This window comes from Medicago sativa, chromosome 6 (genome assembly GCF_051527215.1).
Source record: "Medicago sativa cultivar Bolivia chromosome 6, Bolivia_mono, whole genome shotgun sequence".
Lineage (NCBI taxonomy): Eukaryota > Viridiplantae > Streptophyta > Magnoliopsida > Fabales > Fabaceae > Medicago > Medicago sativa.
In genome coordinates, this window is record NC_140754.1 from 37152615 (window position 1) to 37174980 (window position 22366).

The following is a 22366-nucleotide window of genomic DNA, read 5'->3' on the forward strand; positions in this document are numbered from 1 at the left end:
TGAATATAAGTTTCTGAGTTTCCTACGGAATCACTCCATCACTTGGCAATAATAAAAATTTACACCTTCTAACAGGATAACAAATAATCAATCTATCACGGCCAACTTAGCTCTTGGCCTTGGTACGCAACTTTTGAATAATAATAATAATAATAATAATAATAATAATAATAATAATAATAATAATAATAATAATAATAATAATAATAATAATAATAATAATAATAATAATAATAATAATGTAAATGTGCTATGATCCGTACTTGCAGATATTCTCAAATCCCATATATTCATGATCGGCAATCTTGTGCACCGTATTTGAAATGCCAACTCCACCTAACAAGATGAGTGAAAAAAATGAGTGCACCATATATTGATACAATGTTTGTGTATAGATTTCCATTTTTTTAATCTAAACTGCCAGTTTCAAGATCTCTACATTTAGATTTTAATCTGCCGTCTAAATGTGACTAACTGCATACAATTACGAGTTTGTGATTGCACACAACCCAAATCCAAAAAATGGGTAAGCTTACCTAGTGAGATTGCACTGATAAATATTGTGCCAGCTAGAATAAAGATGATGAGAGATGCTCTTCCAAATAGGATGATCAGCCTTCTCACAATATGTTGTCCAACCAAGGCTGCAATAGTAGCCACCAGGCTCATGTAAAGAGCTGTGTGTCAAATTTCAAAAAGTTCATTGGTCAGAAGCAATGCAATTGTCCAAAACTGAATATAATATAAAGTAGAAAGTAAGTTAGAAGCTATCGCGGAACGAACCATAAGGAAGCGGAAATCGTTTCAGCAAGTAGTATTCCACAACAGACATAGACGAGGAGAATGTCATTGCGAAAGTGGCTGTGGCGCTTGACACCTACACAGAAGACATCCGATTCAATTAGGAATCATGCTAACCAACTGTTTGATGATCAGGATAAGAGAAGCACGATTTACATACTGCAGATTGGGATCTGCATATGTAACATGTAAAACATGATTCAAACTTTTTTCGATATTTTTGTAACTTGTAACATACATTCAAATATAAATTCATAAAAATTGAGTGACAATGAGATATCATGTTCAATCAAGAAAAGAAAAACCACAAGAGGTAAATTTACTTGTAACAAGTTCAGTACCCAATATGCTACAGAACATGTAGTTGTGTAGTTTTGCTGTTAACGAGAGACTTAGATTAATTTTGTCAAAAAAAAAAATAAAAGAGACTTAGATTAATTGAAAGTTATAAACTGGTATTATGTATTAATAACTGTGATGACAGAACAAACCTTGGCAATCTGTAGTGCAAGGAATGAAATCCACACAAATCGTAGAAGCCCAAACTCCTTCCAATATACATTTTCAATTATAAACACCTGCAATTGAACGAATTATTATATCAATAAGGTGTCAATTTATTGGTAAGAGTTTGTCCTTCTAATCTAATGACGGAGTTCAAATTCCTCCAGGGACCATTGAAAAAAGATCATTAGTGTCACTTTGATCAAATGGATATTACCAAATTATTATTAAATATGGAAATATCACCCTCCCCCAATATAATACTCTCTTGTACGTCGTTTCCCTTTTCAATGGCAACATTTGGTCCAGTTGTAAGAGCTTTATATTCTCCTGAACCTAACCAAAAAGAAATCGAACACACTCTGACATCAGGAAAAATAATGGTCCAGGTCAACTTTATTTTGTTTTTGGTAAATGTTAGTAATGAATATTTTCTAAACTCACCATTTGATTCTTGTCTCCTGGAAGCCTCCTGGAATGAGTTAAAATAGGTTCAAGCAGTTAGAAATAAAATTATAAAAAGTAGAAAGTTAGAAGCTATCGCGGCACAAACGATAAGGAACCGGAAATCGTTTCAGCAAATAGTATTCTACAACAGACATAGACGAGGAGAATGTCATTGCAAAAGTGGTCGTGGCGCTTGACACCTGCAAAGAAGATATCCGATCCAATTAGGAATCATACTAACCAACTGTTTGATGATCAGGATAAGAGAAGGGCGATTTATATACTGCAGTTTGAAACTATCGATTGAGAAGGGACCCCTAGCTCTAGAAAAAGCGGACCCATAACAAATCTGCCCCCTAGTCCCAGCAATCCACCGACTATACCAGCCAGCACACCAAAGATAGTGAAAATACAGTGAAAATATTATAGTACTACATGATATATTAAATGGGACCTTTTTCATTATGGTTTCCTTATTCCATGTCTCAAGCCCTTTAAAGAATGCCTTTGTTGATGTGCCTGCATAAGAGTAAAAATATTCCGAGGAGCAACAAAAATGTCTAATTCCTGGTTACCTAAGAAAAGAACAATAAGCAATATAGTGACAAGCCAATCAGGAAATACAACGTTGAAGACCACTCCAATGCTGATTCCAAGCATTAACATAGGTTGAATGAGAAGTGCCAAATCATAGTCAATGATTGGCATATCCAAGGTAGGATGTCTCAGCCTGAGGTTGTAGTAGACAGTTGACAGAGCTGCACCCATGACCATACCTGAAACAAACAGAACACCCCTTAAATTAATAAATATAATGCTAATCCAAGAAGCTGCATAATTTTCTCTTTGATAATTGTTCAGGGATAATTTAAGAAAATTGTTTAATTAAGTTTTTTTCATCGTTAGGATTTAGGAATTATCTAAGAAAATTGTTCAATTAATTATTATTTTTTATCATTAGCAAACAGTTATTATCTCGAAATTTATCTAATATAAACCTTCAAAAATATTCAAAGAGTGACCCTTACCATTTTAATAATATTGACCAAAAATAATCAAATCTGAGACTTACAGATCCGAGTTAGAGAAAAGGAAACCAAGGTAGAACAGAAGCAAAGAGGAAAGCACGTTACCTCTGGTTTAAATCGGAGAAGATATCGCTACATGGAAAACTTCGAAACTGCTCCTTTGGTTCAGTTTAATTAGTACTTCAGTTCCGGTCCGATTTGCTTCACACTCAGTTTGGTTCTTTACCTCTTGACTCATCTCCTTCTTCAGTTCGGTTTCACGCCGGCTTGGATCTTGTGATTGAAGATGTGGTGTGTTGTTGATGCTTCGGTGCGAACCGATTTGAAGAGGTATTGTGATGCTGGATTTCGAATTTGTGTTAATGTCTGTGGTTTTGGTCGAATCACTGTGTTGTATGAATGAATTCGTGAAATAGGTTTAGGCTACTGTGTTGAATGAACACGAGGAATGAATAGTTAGATAAAATTGAAGAAGAAGAAGAAGAAAGAAGAAGGATGCGCTGCGTTTGGTGTGATTGGGAACTGTGGTTGTGATTGAGCTTCGACGGTGTGGATGGGAGAGACGGTGGTGGGTTGGGATAAGGCTTTTGACTGTTCGATTGAGTGAAAAAGTGAGGAAGGTAAAGTGTATGTGTTTCACGATAGAGAAAGAGGGATAAGGTAAAAGTTTTTACTCATATTACGAAAATGCCACCGCATTTTTTTCCCTTCATTCCAATTATCCACTGATGTAAATGGTACATGCTATTAAGAATTCCCCTCATGTGCATATGTCAACTGATGTAAAAACCCACAGTCTATATGTTTCCCTTCAGTTATTTTGCGACTGATGTGAAAACTAAAACCCCCATGATGTAAAATATATATTTTGTAGTAGTGCTTGGCTTTCTAGAATCACTCTAATAAATTGCATGATAGTGTTCATGTTTGTATTGCCAAAAACTTAAGGAGTTTTCTGTTATTATTATATAAAGATATTAATTTATTTTTTTTTGCAGATCCTAACTATGACCATAGGCTTTTCTTTTTTTTTTTTTTAACAAAAGTAAACGATATTCATTCATTCAAATTGATAAAGTGCATCGATACAATACAAATCCAAATTCGCTAAAAACAAAAAGGATGAATCTGTGAACAAACTCACAACATCCATGTTAATAGCATAAAATGGCAAAGTATATATGCCTACAAATATGACTAATATGACTATATTGAAGTCTCCGGAATACTCATGTCTCCGGATCTGCAACGTTGATGACGCCAAAGTCATTATCATTGATCGGATTTGCACTTGTGCAAAGTTAATCTTTCAACCTGAATCAAATAAACGCCGCACTAAGACAGGAAATAAAAAACACACCGCACAAAGACGGGAAATCAAAACAAACAGAGTCATTCAGAGACGACGAAATCACAAAAACAAACGAAAGAAAACAAAAAATATGTGAAATCACTTATTCAATTAGGATAGAAGGAAAAACAACTCGGAGGGGTGATTTTTGCGTCAAAATTGACCATAAATCACCCCTCTGACAAGAAGGAAAAATAAGAAAGGGGTGACGGCTAGAAGGAAAAACAACTCGGAGGGGTGATTTTTGCGTCAAAATTGACCATAAATCACCCCTCTGACAAGAAGGAAAAATAAGAAAGGGGTGACGGCTAGAACTATGGCCGTAGGCTTGATTATTTTTTGCAGATCCTAACTATGATCGTAGGCTTGATCCTGATCCACATAAAATAGTTTTTTTTTTTTTTTGTGGTGGTCAGGGTTTGAACCCCAGACTTTTGCATATATTATGCATTGTCCATACCAACTGTGCTAAGCTCATGAGGACACATAAAATAGATTTTGAATAGTACTAAAAGGAATGAATTTGATTTTTGTTACGGTATATAACAATTCTCTAGGTTGTGAAATAACATGCTTATTTTTCTTTTTTTTTGGTGGTGGTCGGGATTCGAATCCCGGACCTTGCATATATTATGCATTGTCCAAACCAACTGAGCTATGCTCACGAGGACACACGCTTATTTTTCTAATGAATCTCTTTGGTTTTCTTTGGTCAAACTATATCTCATACATTTGGACTAAGAGTAGCTTTGGAGAAGAAAGCAAAATAAATATATTTTTATGTAACTTGGGTATTATTATTGTTTTTATGTCAGTTATAACAAACATAGCTCAATTTATTGTTAAAGTCTTTTTTATGTTTATCATGAGTTAGTGCCTTAATCAACCCTCAATGATTCCACTTTTATTGGGTGACCAGCGAATATTATAACTGAATAAAGTTTATTGTTAAAGTCTTTTTTCGTATCTTCTTTCATGTATATGCCTCTCATGTTTTAAAGTTTTACTTATGTTAAAATTGAAGTTATGCTTCTTTGTTGGTCCCTATGCTCTTTATTTTTCCGCATTCGTTCCTACATTCAACACAATTTTTCAAAAAAATAATAAGAACCCTAAATTTCAAAAGATTTTTCAAGTATAATTTCTTCTATTGAATCTCTTTTTAAAAGATTTTTTTGGGGGTGGTGAGAAAAATAGGAAAATAGCTTGGATTAAATGGGACTTAATTTGTTTATCTAAGGAGTTTGGTGGTTTGGGGGTCAGGCGGGTGGGTGCTTTTAATATTTCTTTGTTGGGTAAATGATGTTGGAGGTTGCTGATAGATAAGGAGGGGCTGTGGTATAGAGTTTTACAGCTCGTTATGGCGAGGTTGGGGGATGGCTGCAGGAGGGTTGAAACCAAAGTTCGCTTTGATGGCGGATGATTAACAGGGTCCGAGAGGGGACTGGTGAGGGAGTTGGGCATTGATTTGATGAAAATGTCTGTAGCGTGATTGGTGATGGGCGAGGTACTCTTTTTTGGTATGACAATTGGATTGGGGAAATTCCTTTAAGATAAAAATTCCCTAGACTTTTTGATTTAGCTGAGTAAGGAGAGGACGATGGAGTAGATGTTGAGGCTAGGGTGGGAGGAAGAGGGAGCGGCGTGGATGTGGAGACGTCGTTTGTTAGCTTGGGATAAAGAGAGTGTGAGGGAGTGTTCTGCTCTATTACTTAACATTGGAGGTGGTTATTGGATCTTGCTCGTGGCTACTCATCAGTGCGGGAATCCTATCGCTATTTAACCCTCTCAGGCGTGAATATGGATAGGAATCTTGTGGATGATGTCTGGCTCAATCATATTCCTTCAAAGGTATCTCTGATGGTGTGGAGACTCCTTCGCAACAGACTTTCGACTGGAGGCAACTTGTTACGGCGGGGAGTTATTCATTTTGATGCATCGACGTGTGCAACAGGGTGTGGGGCGTCTGAAATGGCATTGCATCTATTTCTCCATTGTGACTTTTCCAGCGGTCTTTGGTTCGATGTGCGACATTGACTAGGTAATTATGTGGTTTCTCCACGTGACCTTCGATAACATTTTCAACATTTCAAAAAAATGCCAGGTATTCCAAGGTTCTCTCATTTATTCCTAACAATCATTTGGTTTGTTGCTGCTTGGGTTATCTGGAAGGAGAGGAACAACCGTGTCTTCCAACATACGGCTGCTACCCCTTTTATGCTTATTGAAAAGGTCAAGCTAAATTCATTTTTATGGTTAAAATTAAAGCATGTTTCTTTCAGTTACAGTTATCATGATTGGTGGAAACATCTGCTCCCTTGTATGGGCATTATTGTGTAATTTAGCTTGTTTGTTTGGATGGTGCTTTGTTTTAGCACCTTGACTTTGTAAATTTTGCTAGTGTCTCTCCCTCCCACGCCTTGTGCGGGGGTGAGTCACCGTTGTCTATAATATATCTCATTTTGATTTGTTAAAAGAAAAAACCCTAAATTTCAAAAATAATCCTAAAAAGTCTGAAAACTTAATTTATCCCCCTCTTAGGTTACAATCTGAACTTACAATAGCACCATGGAAACTCTACGACAAGGTTGTCAACTCATAGATCTAACTAGAAATTGATATTTTCTGTTCAACTGTTCTCTTGGCCTACCTCACACTTTCTCTCAAAAGGCTGCAAAGAAAAGAAATAATTAAAAGAGAGTTGTCACCAATAAAATAAATTTAAAAGAGAGATGTATTTCGGACTTGGAGAGAAAGAGAAGGAAGGAGAATTTTGTCACAATATTTCATTTTAATAGTTAATGATTTCGTCCTGGCAATTTGATCAAAGTAGAAGCATATGATTTTAATCACAACCATCCATGATTCATCCAAACTTGATCACCAAGTTTGAAGCACATGCCTATTTTCTAGTACGCTATTCTTTTACTATTCAAACACACGCTCTTGTCATGTGCTACTAACTTGTTTCCCAATTAATTCAATTAGAAGACATATTTTGCTCGCGGATGAATTTTCCGATAAGAGGTTTGCGAGCAAACCTCTATTTCACGAATGCTTAGCGAATGCATTTTAACAGTCAGATCCCCCTCTAACACAATACATGAGTGGTTGGCAGATAAATAGAGTTGACTAGAAGCCTTCATATTCAGTCGTGATTACTTCGCAAGCACGCAAGTCGCGATAAATAGCTTATCCCTTCCGATATAATCAGAACTCCTGCGGTAAATTAGTGATAATATTTTTCGTGGATTCACGAACTTAAATGGGATTACCTCCTATATTGGCACCAATGAGAAATTAAAAAATATATATAAAAATAACTCGTATAAATTATTGCATGAGCAGCACAATGAATGGGCCATCCATGTGCTTTACTTACGTATGGTGCACTATATATACAGCATAGGCACATTCAGTATTTGCAAATACCATAACATTCAAGCATCGATTAAAAACCATTATCAAATTAAGTCCCCTTGTAATATCAAACAATATCATGGCCCAATCTCTGTTATTCACAGTTAAGAGGCGTAACCCAGAAATGGTGACTCCATCAAAACCCACACCTCATGAAATAAAATTACTCTCAGACATAGATGACCAAGAGTCGATACGTTTTCAAACTCCTGTGATACAATTTTACAACTATAGTCCAATTATGGTAGGGAAAGACCCTGTTGACATTCTTAGAAATGCACTTGCAAAAACACTTGTGTTTTATTATCCACTTGCTGGTAGATTGAGGGAAGGTCCTGGTAGGAAACTTATGGTCGATTGTACCGGAGAAGGTGTTTTGTTTATTGAAGCTGATGCTGATGTTAGTCTGAAAGAATTTGGCGATGCTCTTCATCCTCCATTTCCTTGCTTGCAAGAGCTTCTTTATGATGTTCCCGGTTCTACAGATGTGCTTCACACTCCATTGGTCCTTATTCAGGTATATATGTGCTACTTCATGTCCAAATAACATTTCTCATAATATAAATAGAAAAATGTTTGGTTGCGTACTATTAGGCGCATACACCTTGAGAGAGAAAGAAGTAAGAGTATGGAATGTGATGAATATGAAAGGTTGATGATGCGATAAAAAGAAAGATAAAGATAAAATGATGTGTTAAATGAATGTTGGAAAATACGATATGTAGATTTATTATTGTAAAAATAAATTATGGTAGCGAGTTGCATGAACAGTCCATATTAGAGGTACCCGGAAAATATACAGTTTCAAATTGTTTCAAAAATATGATTTTCAATATAATGATCATGACTTTTACGAAGTTGTCATATATCACTTTTTAAGAATACTTGCACATGCTAAATCCAAGAGGATGTAACCCAATTTATTTAGTTCGTCATGTTTATATTTTCTGTTAGAGACTAGACTATCAAAATATGCTAAACTAAAGCTCTAACGTAACTATATTCAAGAGGGATACATATATATATTTATTATTTAGTGTTTGGCGTTCCTCGAATATGATTGTCTTGTTTAGAGAAATCTTATGAGAATTCAAAACAACAATTGTATTTATACCATCTCTTACGAAAATATTTATATTTAAATTTATACACAACAGTAAAGGTATGATTGTAACCATATGCAGGTAACACGACTCAAGTGTGGTGGTTTCATTTTTGCTCTTCGGATGAATCATACAATCAGCGATGGATCAGGTATAGTTCAGTTCATGAGTGCCTTAGGAGAAATATCTCGAGGGATGAGTGAACCGTCAATCTTACCTGTGTGGTGTAGAGAGCTTTTAAGTGCAAGGAACCCACCAAGAGTGACGTGCACTCATCACGAATACGACCCAGAACCAGACAACAAAGGAACCACTTTTTCCTTAGACGACATGGTCCACCACACTTTCTTCTTTGGCCCCACCGAGGTGGCGGAAATTCGCACTCTCCTTCCATCTCACCAACTACAACAACACTCTATGTTTGAAATCATCACTGCATATTTTTGGCGTTGTCGTACAATAGCATTACAACTAGATATTGACGAAGAAATTCGCTTAATCTGCGTTGTGAATGCACGTAGCAAATTTGTTAACCTATTTCTACCAGATGGTTACTACGGTAATGCTTTCGCGTACTCTGTCGCAGTCACAACTGCAGGAAAACTAATTGAAAGTCCGTTGGCATATGCATTAGATTTAGTTAAGAATGTAAAAGCTAATGTTACTAAAGAGTATATGCAATCAACGGCAGATTTAATGGTTATGAAGGGTCGACCGTATTTTAATAAGTCGGGATTGTATTTAGTGTCTGATGTTACACGTGCTGGATTTGGAGATGTTGAGTTTGGTTGGGGGAAAGCTGTGTATGGAGGACCAGCTAAAGGAGGAGATGGTGCTAATCCCGGTCATGCTTGCTTTCATATAGCTTTTAAAAATGTTAAAGGAGAGGAAGGTGTGGTTATACCTGTATTTTTGCCAACAAAAGTCATGGAGAGGTTGGTTAAAGAGTTGGATGTGCTTAAGAGAAGCATTAATAATCCAAAATCTGGTATTATTAATTCTTCCTTGTAATTCTTGAAAAAAATTTCCTTTTCTTCCCTTCACATATGCAAAAAGTTTTACGGGAGATCCTGTAGTGAACACTTTTTTGTTTTATCAAATTTCTAGTAATTACCATGATTACTGAATATATATATATATATATATATATATATATATATATATATATAGGGGGTTTCTAACTTACACCCACCTAAAAACACTAAGATGCAAGTTAGCAAACTACACCCACCTAAAATTATTAAGGTGCAAGTTAGCAACCTACACCGACTTGATTATTTACACTCATTTTATAAGTATTATTAAGGTGCAAGTTAGCAACCTTCACTAATTTACACCCACTTTCATCATTCCAAATATTGTTTCCTTAAAAGTTTGTCTTTATTACATGTTTTGTACCTTAAGCATGTCATTGTCTTTTTTGTTTTTTTTTAAGAATCTTTTTTAAGCTAGTTAAAAATTGTCCTTCTATTTAAAATTAATTAGAATAAAAACAAATGGGTGTTTTATTAAATTATAAGTAGGTGCAGGTTGCTAACTTGCACCTTAGTGTTTTTAGGTTGGTGTAAGTTAGCAGCCCCCATATATATATATGGGAGACATTTATTATAGTACAAGTTAACTTTATAAGAATGAGATAGACCTAATCCAAATATCTATGACCATACTAGAGAATACATAAAAAATTCAGAGCCACCCCTTATCAAATCACTCGAATGGCATTCGTGATGTCCAAGTTTAGCTGTGGGAAGTGTGGCATCATACACTAACTATAACATTATTGCTTTCTGCACAGATTTTTGTTTAGTGCTAGCTTACCTCAGATTAGAGCTTCCTAAAATTAAATGCTCTTGACATTCCCTTCAATTAAATAACAAGTGTATTGAAATAACAATTCATTTTGAAAACATGGAGAAGGACCTGAGATCTAGCCAAATTTATATCATCGTGTTCTTTTGTACGACACAAGAAGAGATAATTCCATGTCCTCAAATTTTTGAAAACATATCATTACCAATGTCAATTCACTCAACCGCTGAAGACACACTTTTAAATTTCAAAGTTAGAATTGATTAAAATCATCACTTTTGTTCCTCACATTGTGCTCCTTGTTGGTCAACAAAATATGGTAATATATTGTCGGCTTTTATATTTGTTTAATCCCTGTAAATATAGGTCATTTAAAATTTTCTTTCAAAAAAAATGGGTGATTTAAAATTTAGTCCGTGTATTCGTTAATCCTGGATTTTTGCCACTTAAAATTTGGTCCCTCAACCCAGTTAATGACTTTCACATCACTAATGTGCTGACGTAGCATTGCTAATTGGTTAATTCACTTGCTGATTCATCAAAAATGCATATGAACGGACAAAAATACCCCTGTGACTTTCAGGCAACTGAGAAATTACCAATATGCCCTCAAATTCATCTTCTTCACTTCTTCCACCTCACATAAAGCTTCTTCATCTCTTCACTCCCAGATTCATTCACAAATATAACTTCACCTTATACTATTTTCAATTCCAATTTCATTTCACAAATTTAACATGAAAATTTCATCATTTCCCACGAGAGCTAACCACTGCACCAACATACTATTTTCTTCAATCCATTTCTGGGTATTCAATTTCACTACCTCCTGGTCATGTATATAATTAATTTCTTAGATTAGTTTTTTTTTTAATTTGGAATCTTTTCAAAACAAAAAAAAAATACCCAGAAATTGCTAATGTTATTCATTTTGTTCCAGTAATTCAAGTAAGAAGCAGACAAAAAGGATGGGGTATATGACAAAGTGATTATTCATATAGAACAAGTGATTCCCTAAAAAAATAATCGATTTTTTTTTTGTTAGAAAATAACCAAAGAAACTAGATCTTGGGTAGTGTTTTTCCCTTTTGCAGAAAATATATTGAACAAAAAGAAAATAGAACCGCTGGTAAGGAAGCCAAAATGGGTTGCGTTTTTCAATCTACCCTTATTCTTTCTCCTTTTTCTGAAAAATCAAATGGGGGTGGACATGAAAACAAAAATCAAAATCAAATGGGTGTTGATCCACGGAATGGAGAAAAGAAAGAGGAAGAAGAACAAACAGAAGCATGAAGGTCTCGATCGAGTGAAAAAGAGAGATTGTCGTGCTGCACTCTCGATCGACTTCATACGTGTGGATTGAGGTGATGATTGGGTGGTGGGAGTAGTGGTTACAGTTTTGCATGAATTTTTGCAGAAGATGTGTTTCATGAAATGCCAAGAAGAAGAAAGAGTTTTATGGGTTTTGAACATGAAGCATTCAAGGGCATTTTGGTCATTTTGCGTGCTTATGAATCAATCAGAACTGCCATGTAAGCTAATCAGTGATGTGGCAGTGATTAACTGAGTTGAGGGACCAATTTCTAGGTGATTAAATTTGTAGAGGGTAAAAATACAGGAATAACGAATTCAGGGACCAAATTTTAAATGAGCGCTATTTACAGGGACTAAATACATATAAAAGCCTATATTGTCTTACATATGTACTGTAAAATCTGGATTTAAATGCTTTTGGAGTAATATTAAAATTTAGAGTAAACCCTCATTTGGGTCCTTGAAAGTTCACCTCGCTATCAGCCACGTCCCTGGATCAATTAAACTAACCAAAAACTCCCCCAATGTTTGTTTTGTTAGTCGTCCACGTCCAAAACGTTAATTGAACGTTAAGTGTGATGATGTGTCAATTGGAGAGGGATGTGAATGAATGTAATATCCCTCAATTTTCTGGAAAAAATTAACAAGTTCATATATTCATCTTCCTTCATACCCTCCATCTCAAAACATTCCAAAAGACAAAAATAATCCCTCCTTTGTTCTCACTTTTCTTCTTCTCTCCTTCATCAAACACACAATCTCCAATCTTAATTTTAAACCCTAGACCCCATTTTTGTCCCCAATTTCTCCTCTCCCATTTTCGAAGTAGTGGAAAAGGGCAGAAAGGTTACAAAGAAGTGATGCTCACACCTCCACCTGTATACAAATCGAAACAGCAGGAGGAAATACAGCACAAAAATAGAAGAAAAAAAAACACCTAGAATGCCTAGAAACCAAAATAGAACCAGCAACAATACGCAACCTGTTAGGCCAAAAAAATCCCGCAATCGTATCAGTTTTGCAGCCACAAAATCACAGAGCCTGAAACCAAAAACCTCAAATACCTAAATTGATTCCAGAAAGCTCCATCCACCAATAATCTGTATCAATCCCAAATCTGTTGTAGATTCTCACCCACAAATTCTAATCACTTATAAATTTTTAAAGCATTCATTTCGGTCCAAATTCTAATAGACAGGGAAAAAAATTGGGGTTATTTAAAAAAGATGAAAAATTAATTCGAAATTTGTTGTTGAGATTGCTGGTGTTGATGAAGTTTGAATATGTGTTGTTGCCACTGTTGATGAAAATTTATTTAGAAATTTGTTGTTGTTGCTCTCTCTTTTCCATCATTTCAGTATGGAGAATTTGTCGTTGTTCTCTCCCTAAACCTGCGCAAAATAAGCAGGATAACAACCAAAAAAACTGCAGCTGCACCTTATGAAAAGCGGGCAACAAAAATCAGTAAACAAACACAACCAACTTGAGGCTAAACACTGCCACACAGTTGGACAGTTTGTGTACCTCCCCCAATCCAGACAGCTGCACCTAAGTGATATTGTTAGAAGTGGGATTTTGTAAAGTTTGAGCATGAGGGAATCAATTTTGAATTTTGATTTTGAATATGATCATTTCTGGACATAGGTGTTAGTGAGCATGAGTTCATGAGTAGTGTTGGGGAAGATGAAGGAATTGGGGGCATTGAAGAAGATTGAAGAAGATGAAGGCAGAAACATGATTGTTGTCATTTTGGTCCCTCGTCTGTGAGTATAACGGAGTTAACACCAAGTTAACGTTTTGGATTTATCTGACTAACGAAACAATCATCGGGGGAGTTTTTGGTTCGTTTCATTGATCTAGGGATGTGCCTGATAGCGAGCAACACTTTCAAGGACCCAAATGAGGGTTTACTCTAAAATTTACATGTTGAAGGAAAACTTCAAATTCAATTTTAAAGCGACGAATCTTTGCTAACGAGGTTTAAATCCTTTTCATTGCAACATGGTGAAGATTGGGAGGTGCAGCAGTGGCCGTTGCATCAGTAGAAGCATGCGCGGATAATTTACATCGATAGCTAGTGATCTTCAAGCCCTTTCCAAATGCTTCAACCTATTTAATAACATTCAGTCACAATGATACAATTAAGATATATTAATTCACTAAAGAACACATACAAAAGACACGATAATAACCAAAACAATACTTTATCAAATTAAACTCTTAGTATGCTTCAACCTATGTAATAATATTCATTCACAATGATACATTTAAGATATATTAATTAACTAAAGAACACATACAAAAGACATGATAATAACCAAAACAGTACTTTATCAAATTAAGCTCTTAGTATGCTTCAACCTAAATGAAACAAACCGCAAAATCAAAAGTTACCTGCAACTTGTCACCAATGTAGATCCAAATAGATAAGTTATAAATTATCCTTGAATAGGCTTTTACTATGCTTCCATCAATATTGGCAACATATATATAGTGGTCAAGCTGCATTTTTACGCGGGGTGCTTTCGCAAAAAAAACAGCTTATCCACTGTATGTTGCCGATACTGATATTGGTTGTTTTAAAATTAAATGAAAACCTGAAAGTGAACCCTACAAATGGCATTATTCTGTCACAACAAGTGACGACGATAAATGTATAAGGGTGATAACTATGTACGAATATTACTCCTCCGTCTCATAATAAGTGTCTCTTTACATATTTTTCTTTTTCTCAAAATAATTGTCACTTTAGAATACCAATGCAGCATTTATTATTTTTTTCCATTATTATACCCTTATTTATTGAATTTGATCCAACTTAACTACTCCACTAACTACAATTAATAAGGGTGTTTTAGTAAATGATACTAATTATACCATCAAAATCAACACAATTAATCATTTCCTTAATAATCGTGCATAAACCTTAAACGACTATTATTTAGAGACGGAGGGAGTAGTAGAAAAGCAATAGAAGCCTTAAATATTAAATCAATGGACAAGACAATTTACAAAACTTAAGCAGAATCACAAATTTTCAAGGGAACAATTTACGGGTGATAAGTGTGCTACTTCTCTCTCTAAATTCCATCCTCTCACTTCCTGAATATGTGCATCACCAGTCCCTTGCAAACATGTATCCTCTGCCTTTGACTGTACAAATGCCACATAAGGACCAAATTAGTTTTCGTTCGTTGGAATTAGTTTTCATACAATTAAAAAAGCACTATTTCAATTCTTTAAAAAAAATTATATCTCTGACTTTCTTAAGGACCAAATTAATATTCATAAGGACCAAATTAACATTTTCTTTCATTTTTCATTCTTAAGAACCTTTTCGAATGAACTTTCCATAAATACAATACAATGTCTTGTCAAGTAATTTAGTGGGTAGAGTTTCACCTTAAAATGAATACATAAGTTTTTCGAGTTCGAACACCGACCTCTATATATACAATGTATTGTCTCTACCAACTAAGCTATGTACACAGGAAATTACACATTTTTTATCCTTCTGAAAAAGGATTTACACAAGGAATTACTAAGTTATTTGATAATTTCAATTTCAATTTTAAAGCTTTTGAATATATACATTGCTTTTAACAAAACTAGGCAAATACCCATGCTATGGCACGGGTTCGTTACAAATACCGTTGATAAGTTAAATTTTACCAACATGTAAGGAATAATATATTTGATTAGTTAAAGAAATATTACATAATGTTTGATTGATATGGTTGAAATTTAACAACAAAAGCGGGAACATACATGTGTGTTACAAATATTTTAAAGTTTATTTTCGTCAAGACCGATTGTTTTTTCCTGAATCTATTACGATGCGAAATTAGTTAAAAATTTCTATGGATATTTTTTGAAGAGCCATAAGATTATTCAATTCAGTAATTGTGTACGTTACTAGTTTCTAAAGGAAGTTGAAAATTTGAGTTCAAAATAATTAAATAACACGTCACTCAGAATGAAATCACATCACGACGGCGGAGGTGTCCATCGTGTACCGAATTCGAGTAGTTGTGGAGCACATCACGACTCTTGTGATGATTTTCCAGAACCAAAGAAACTCCCCTTGTCTTCCCTGTGGAGGTTTCCTTCGAGGCTTTGCCTCGAATTCTCTCTACACGTTCGAACTGGTCATTCTGTTGTTGCGGTAGGCTCACCAGGTTCGCCAATAGTTCATTCGTTACGAACGACGGTGAAAGCGGAGGAAACGATGGTGAAGGAGCGTCCTCCTTCTTCGGAGTAGACGGAGGGAGAACCGTTGTGTCGGAGGAGGTTGCAGCGTGAAATCAGTTGCAGTACCTAGGATAGCGTCGTCTTCCTCAGAATTCGTCGGCCTGAGAATCGGAACCGTTCAACTTTGGAGAATTTGAGTCGTTGGACGCGGTGCTCGAGAGGCGGAGGAATGGTTCGTGGCGGTTCACCTGCGAGTTCCAACCATTACTTCAGAGAGAGGAGCCATAAATGTTAATCGTTGCGGTGGAGGAACATGTAACTGAAAACGGTTACGGCGGAGGTGCGCGTAACACAAATTGGTTACGGTGGAGGATCGTTGGACCGTGGCGGTTAGGAATGATACCCTCCTTCTAGCGCCAAATGATATGTCCGGTAAGAAAGGTTGAGTGGCAATGGCGGCAAGGAATGCTTCGGGGTGACGGAACCAGCTTCCGGCACGGCGGCGATGAATCTTCGCGGTGGAACGAAAGGTGTCTGTAGGTACGTTAGCACTCCGATGCTAAAGTCAGTAATGGAACTGAGAATGAGTGTGTAAGACATGTTGTGAAAAGTGATGTGTCCCTTGAGGGTGAAGCAAGTTCACCTTAATATAGGCGCGTGTTGGCCATAACCTACTCCGGGTTATGCAGCATGTGATTAGGGATGGAGCAGGACACGTGTAGGGTGATCCTTGAGCAAAGACGCGCTCCTTGTAACAGCTTGTTTTTCGCTACATTTATTTTATATTTTTTTTATTGTGTTTATATGTGCTTTCGTGTGATTAATTGTTTCTGTGTGTATTTTATTTGGGATTAGTGAATTTTGGCTTAAGAAGGGTATTTTAGTAATTTTAGACTCCGTGGTATTTTGGTCATTTGGTTAGCAAGGGAAAAATAGTCATTTTTTTTAGAAGGTTAGTTGTAGTGTTCTAAGTGGGAATAATTATTTTTACTAAGTTACAAATGAGTTGGGGTAATTATTTAAGAGACGGTTATCATTCGTTATTCCGACGGTTTAAGTGTGTAGTAACTTTGGTGAATTAGTTGGTAAAAGTATTGAGCCCATTAATACAACTAGAGACTTAAGCCCAATTATGTGGTGACTATATAAACACAACCCTTGTGAGAAAATTAGGTCATTACATTCATTCACTCATTTCACAAACATTTTGAGAGAGAGGTAAAGAGAGAAAGTGAATCAAGAGGAGAAAAAAGGAGCTAGAGGGAGAGAGCTTGGGATTGAAGGCTAGGAGCTAAAGTGAAGTTAGGGTTTGGATTCTTGAAGACAAGAGGTAAGGGGGATGGCTTCTTTTTCACATTTAAGCTAAATAATCTACTATTTTCAATTATGGGTTTAAGTGCTTTTATGTTAATTGTGGCTTTTGTGATTTTTGATGATGAATTTCATACTCTTAATTCATGTGAATTTAAGGGTATGATAAAATTCATGAAATTGATGTGCTATGTGCTCAAAACTCATGGTTGTTGTTGTTGATAAGTTGTTTTTGATGATTTTTGCTTAAATGGATAAAAATGAAGTTGTTGTTGTTGTTGATTGTTGATGAAATTGGGAGATGCTTTGATTGATGTTATGCTAAGTTGTTGATGGTAAGTTATACCTTAGGTATTGCTAATTGTGAGTTGTGATTTAGTTGTTGTTGTTTTAATGAATTTTGGAGAAAAGGGGTAATAAATGGTGAATTATGATTCTTGATGAATTGAGGTGAATTGTTGATGTTGTTGTGTTGAGTTAGGTTAGATGAACTTCTGTTTTTGGTCATAAGTTTGTGTTGTGAAAAGCTTTGGGAAGAAACTTGGGTTTTTATATGAAAAGCTAGTTATAAGTGATTTTGGAAAACAAGTGGTTATAAGTGATTTTGAATAATCTGTATAATGTGATAGAGCTTAGTGCAGGGAACGCATAGGCGAAAACGGAATCAAAAACGGATTAACGGTATGAATTTTATGCGCGAAACGATGAAAACGAAAAAATCGGAAATTCTGAACTGTCAGACAAGAGACACACGACCGTGTGCCCTGTAGGCACGACCGTGCGCCCCTAGATTTCTAATGCATTTGGTTTGACTTAGAAATAAGTTTTAGATTTTGAGTTATGACAAAAATACTACAAGTAGGTCTTGATGCAATTTTGCGAATATTCAGCATAACTATTTTTCAGTGAACCCAAAAGTTATGGTTTGGCCACAAACCCCAAAATTTGATTACTAGAAGTTTAAAGTGGTATGTGTAGGAGTAATTGATGGGATAAACCGCAAGTGCACGGTCTATCGAAGTAGTAATAAAAAGAGAGTATCGTCCAACAGGGAGTTGTTCAATTCAATTAACTTTTAGAGAATGATTAGAGGAGAGTTCAGTTGAAAAGGTTTGATTATTAATGAAAGAAAATAATAATAATAATAATAAAAGGAGACTTGAGATTATTGGTTCATCATAATGATGAATCCTTCACAAACAAACCCTTAAACGTATAACTATACGTTAGTCCTAATTTCTAAAGACAAGTTTCTCTTTAGCCTATCACATCTCCTTTCGGTCTCAGTGAGTGTGTTCCTCCAACAACCACGCCTATTCTCATGGGTGATTGCCTTTGGAATCCTTGAAACTCAAAACTTTATATGTCTCAAGGTTTGCTAGACTATTCTCATGTTTCGCAATCCTTGTCTAAATTCACTTGTTCGAATATCAAAACTCCACTTTCGTTTTATGAATTAATATTTTGAATATTGAATTAACAATTATCAAGCTTTGGGTATTGCTGCTGTGTCGAATGGTCATGGGTCATATGGGTAGTTGTGTATGGTTAATGCATTAGTGGTGAAGGAATGAGTAGCATCACGCAGAAATGGTATAGCTACGACATCGTCTTCCAGTTTCTGAAATATGTATGAAATTAGAATGTTTGACGATTCTGAAATTTGTGTGACTTGTACCTTTCATAGTTGTGATGTTGGATGGATGAGCTGATCTTCATCGATGATGACAGTTGGAGCCATTTGTTCCGTCGAAGGAAGAAAAACCGTCGGAACCAAAAGATTATCCGCCGCCTCTATTGCAATCGTCAAACCAGCATAATCTTCACCGGTGACAGATTGTTCCTCTATTCGTTCTACGCACAGAAGAATTTTGGCCAAAATCGGAACCGCATCGCCAGTCGATTTGGTAGCTTTTGTCTCCTCTTCCAACAACTTGAACATTCTCGCACACGACTCTGGGATTTTGCGTGCAGAATCGGCCATATGCAAATTATGTTCTCGATTCGATTCAGCCATTGCAGATATGAAGTGAGATGAACATGACTCTATCGGAGCTTTTTCGATTGAGTTCTGAACACCATGGGAGGAGCTTCCGGAGAAGTATTTACGCCGCAGGTTAAATTTGGCTTCAATTCTGTCCCATGCGGTATATCCCGGACCGTCAAGATACGCCAATTTCGTCCATTCAGCGTTATACTCGGCTTCTATCTATTCCCAACGAGTTCCTACTGATTCAGCCCATGCCATGGTGACAATGAAAGCACCAATGTAATGATTCTACTTAAATGGATTAAAAATGTAAATGAAATTTCATTGATTTACTCAATTAAGCATTACAACTTGGTAATTGGAATCTCTGTTTATAGAGAGTAATAGGTAACGAAGGAATGTAACATGAATAAGAAGAATAGAAGTGAGTGACTATAGAATTAGAGATAAGAAGTTACATCTCACATTTCATGCCTTAATTCGTTACATCTCACATTTCATGCCTTAATTCCTTGGCGTTCTCTTATTTATAAGGGTTCATATTCCTTTTTCCCATATTACCCCTTCTAACTCTAAGCCTCATTACATTTTCCAATTCGTCCCAAAAAAATTTCAATTGAGTAACATATTCAGATACATCTAGACTACCTTGTGGAAGATGTCAATCTGCGAGAAAACCATTCCATAGATTTTTGCAATTACCGGCTGCAGTTCAGCCATTGACATTGTTCATGACTTAATGCAACATTTTAGGATTCTTTAATGCAACATTTTAGAATTCTTAAATTAATTAATTAGCAAAACAGATCATTGAAACATAAACCTTCACTACTACAGAAATCAGTTTTCACATCAGTTGGAAACTACTTTTCACATCAGGTGGCAACTGATGTAAAGTGATATGATGTAGAATGTGCACGTCATTTCACATCAGGTACGGACTGATGTAATAGCAATATTTCCACATCAGGCTTTTTTCCCACTGATGTGATACGTTCTTTTTAAAATTTAAGATCAGGGTTTTCACATCAGTTCTTTTTTTCCCACTGATGTGAAATCTACACTTTTTTAAAAAAAAATTATGCTTTATTAATACTGCTTACAAAATCAGCTTGAGACCATGTTCTTTTCTTTTATTTATATTAGAAATATGAAAAAAAAATGATATTTTAATGCCAAAAAGGAAGCTAAAAAGCTAACAGATACAAAATCTAATTTATAACCCTCACAAGTATTCATTTCAAAGACATATAATTATCACTACAATAAGCATATATCATTCCAATTATCCATATGTATCGATCAAGCCCTGAGCGAAAATGCCATTCATGCAAGCGGGTAAAATGTGATTTAGATGGCAATAATATTGTGAATGAATATAAGTTTCTGAGTTTCCTACGGAATCACTCCATCACTTGGCAATAATAAAAATTTACACCTTCTAACAGGATAACAAATAATCAATCTATCACGGCCAACTTAGCTCTTGGCCTTGGTACGCAACTTTTGAATAATAATAATAATAATAATAACAATAATAATAATAATAATAATAATAATAATAATAATAATAATAATAATAATAATAATGTGCTATGATCCGTACTTGCAGATATTCTCAAATCCCATATATTCATGATCGGCAATCTTGTGCACCGTATTTGAAATGCCAACTCCACCTAACAAGATGAGTGAAAAAAATGAGTGCACCATATATTGATACAATGTTTGTGTATAGATTTCCATTTTTTAATCTAAACTGCCAGTTTCAAGATCTCTACATTTAGATTTTAATCTGCCGTCTAAATGTGACTAACTGCATACAATTACGAGTTTGTGATTGCACACAACCCAAATCCAAAAAATGGGTAAGCTTACCTAGTGAGATTGCACTGATAAATATTGTGCCAGCTAGAATAAAGATGATGAGAGATGCTCTTCCAAATAGGATGATCAGCCTTCTCACAATATGTTGTCCAACCAAGGCTGCAATAGTAGCCACCAGGCTCATGTAAAGAGCTGTGTGTCACATTTCAAAAAGTTCATTGTTCAGAAGCAATGCAATTGTCCAAAACTGAATATAATATAAAGTAGAAAGTAAGTTAGAAGCTATCGCGGAACGAACCATAAGGAAGCGGAAATCGTTTCAGCAAGTAGTATTCCACAACAGACATAGACGAGGAGAATGTCATTGCGAAAGTGGCTGTGGCGCTTGACACCTACATAGAAGACATCCGATTCAATTAGGAATCATGCTAACCAACTGTTTGATGATCAGGATAAGAGAAGCACGATTTACATACTGCAGATTGGGATCTGCATATGTAACATGTAAAACATGATTCAAACTTTTTTCGATATTTTTGTAACTTGTAACATACATTCAAATATAAATTCATAAAAATTGAGTGACAATGAGATATCATGTTCAATCAAGAAAAGAAAAACCACAAGAGGTAAATTTACTTGTAACAAGTTCAGTACCCAATATGCTACAGAACATGTAGTTGTGTAGTTTTGCTGTTAACAAGAGACTTAGATTAATTTTGTCAAAAAAAAAAAATAAAAGAGACTTAGATTAATTGAAAGTTATAAACTGGTATTATGTATTAATAACTGTGATGACAGAACAAACCTTGGCAATCTGTAGTGCAAGGAATGAAATCCACACAAATCGTAGAAGCCCAAACTCCTTCCAATATACATTTTCAATTATAAACACCTGCAATTGAACGAATTATTATATCAATAAGGTGTCGATTTATTGGTAAGAGTTTGTCCTTCTAATCTAATGACGGAGTTCAAATTCCTCCAGGGACCATTGAAAAAAGATCATTAGTGTCACTTTGATCAAATGGATATTACCAAATTATTATTAAATATGGAAATATCACCCTCCCCCAATATAATACTCTCTTGTACGTCGTTTTCCTTTTCAATGGCAACATTTGGTCCAGTTGGAAGAGCTTTATATTCTCCTGAATCTAACCAAAAAGAAATCGAACACACTCTGACATCAGGAAAAATAATGGTCCAGGTCAACTTTATTTTGTTTTTGGTAAATGTTAGTAATGAATATTTTCTAAACTCACCATTT

General features: G+C 35.4%; 3 protein-coding genes across 3 annotated transcripts; 1 reads left to right on the forward strand and 2 right to left on the reverse strand.

Annotated features, from left to right (window-relative positions):
* On the reverse strand, positions 1 to 2942 carry LOC146914907 (sulfite exporter TauE/SafE family protein 3-like). Its single transcript, XM_085721173.1, has 10 exons — positions 2886 to 2942; positions 2328 to 2528; positions 2207 to 2271; positions 1750 to 1777; positions 1580 to 1641; positions 1293 to 1379; positions 1125 to 1178; positions 784 to 877; positions 537 to 677; positions 1 to 336 (listed from the first exon to the last, which is right to left on the reverse strand). The coding sequence occupies exons 2-10, from the start codon at positions 2524 to 2526 to the stop codon at positions 251 to 253; spliced, it is 816 nt and encodes a 271-aa protein (XP_085577299.1). The 5' UTR covers positions 2527 to 2528; positions 2886 to 2942; the 3' UTR covers positions 1 to 250.
* A 4646-nt stretch (positions 2943 to 7588) lies between these two features.
* Positions 7589 to 9754, forward strand: LOC146914908 (benzyl alcohol O-benzoyltransferase-like). The gene is made up of 2 exons (XM_085716203.1): positions 7589 to 8068; positions 8736 to 9754. Exons 1-2 carry the CDS (start codon positions 7631 to 7633, stop codon positions 9663 to 9665), a joined length of 1368 nt encoding a protein of 455 aa, XP_085572329.1. The 5' UTR covers positions 7589 to 7630; the 3' UTR covers positions 9666 to 9754.
* Positions 9755 to 20642: 10888 nt separating this feature from the next.
* LOC146914909 (sulfite exporter TauE/SafE family protein 3-like) lies at positions 20643 to 21513 on the reverse strand. The gene is made up of 3 exons (XM_085717564.1): positions 21395 to 21513; positions 21148 to 21288; positions 20643 to 20948 (listed from the first exon to the last, which is right to left on the reverse strand). Exons 1-3 carry the CDS (start codon positions 21459 to 21461, stop codon positions 20863 to 20865), a joined length of 294 nt encoding a protein of 97 aa, XP_085573690.1. The 5' UTR covers positions 21462 to 21513; the 3' UTR covers positions 20643 to 20862.
* Between the last annotated feature and the right edge of the window lie 853 nt (positions 21514 to 22366).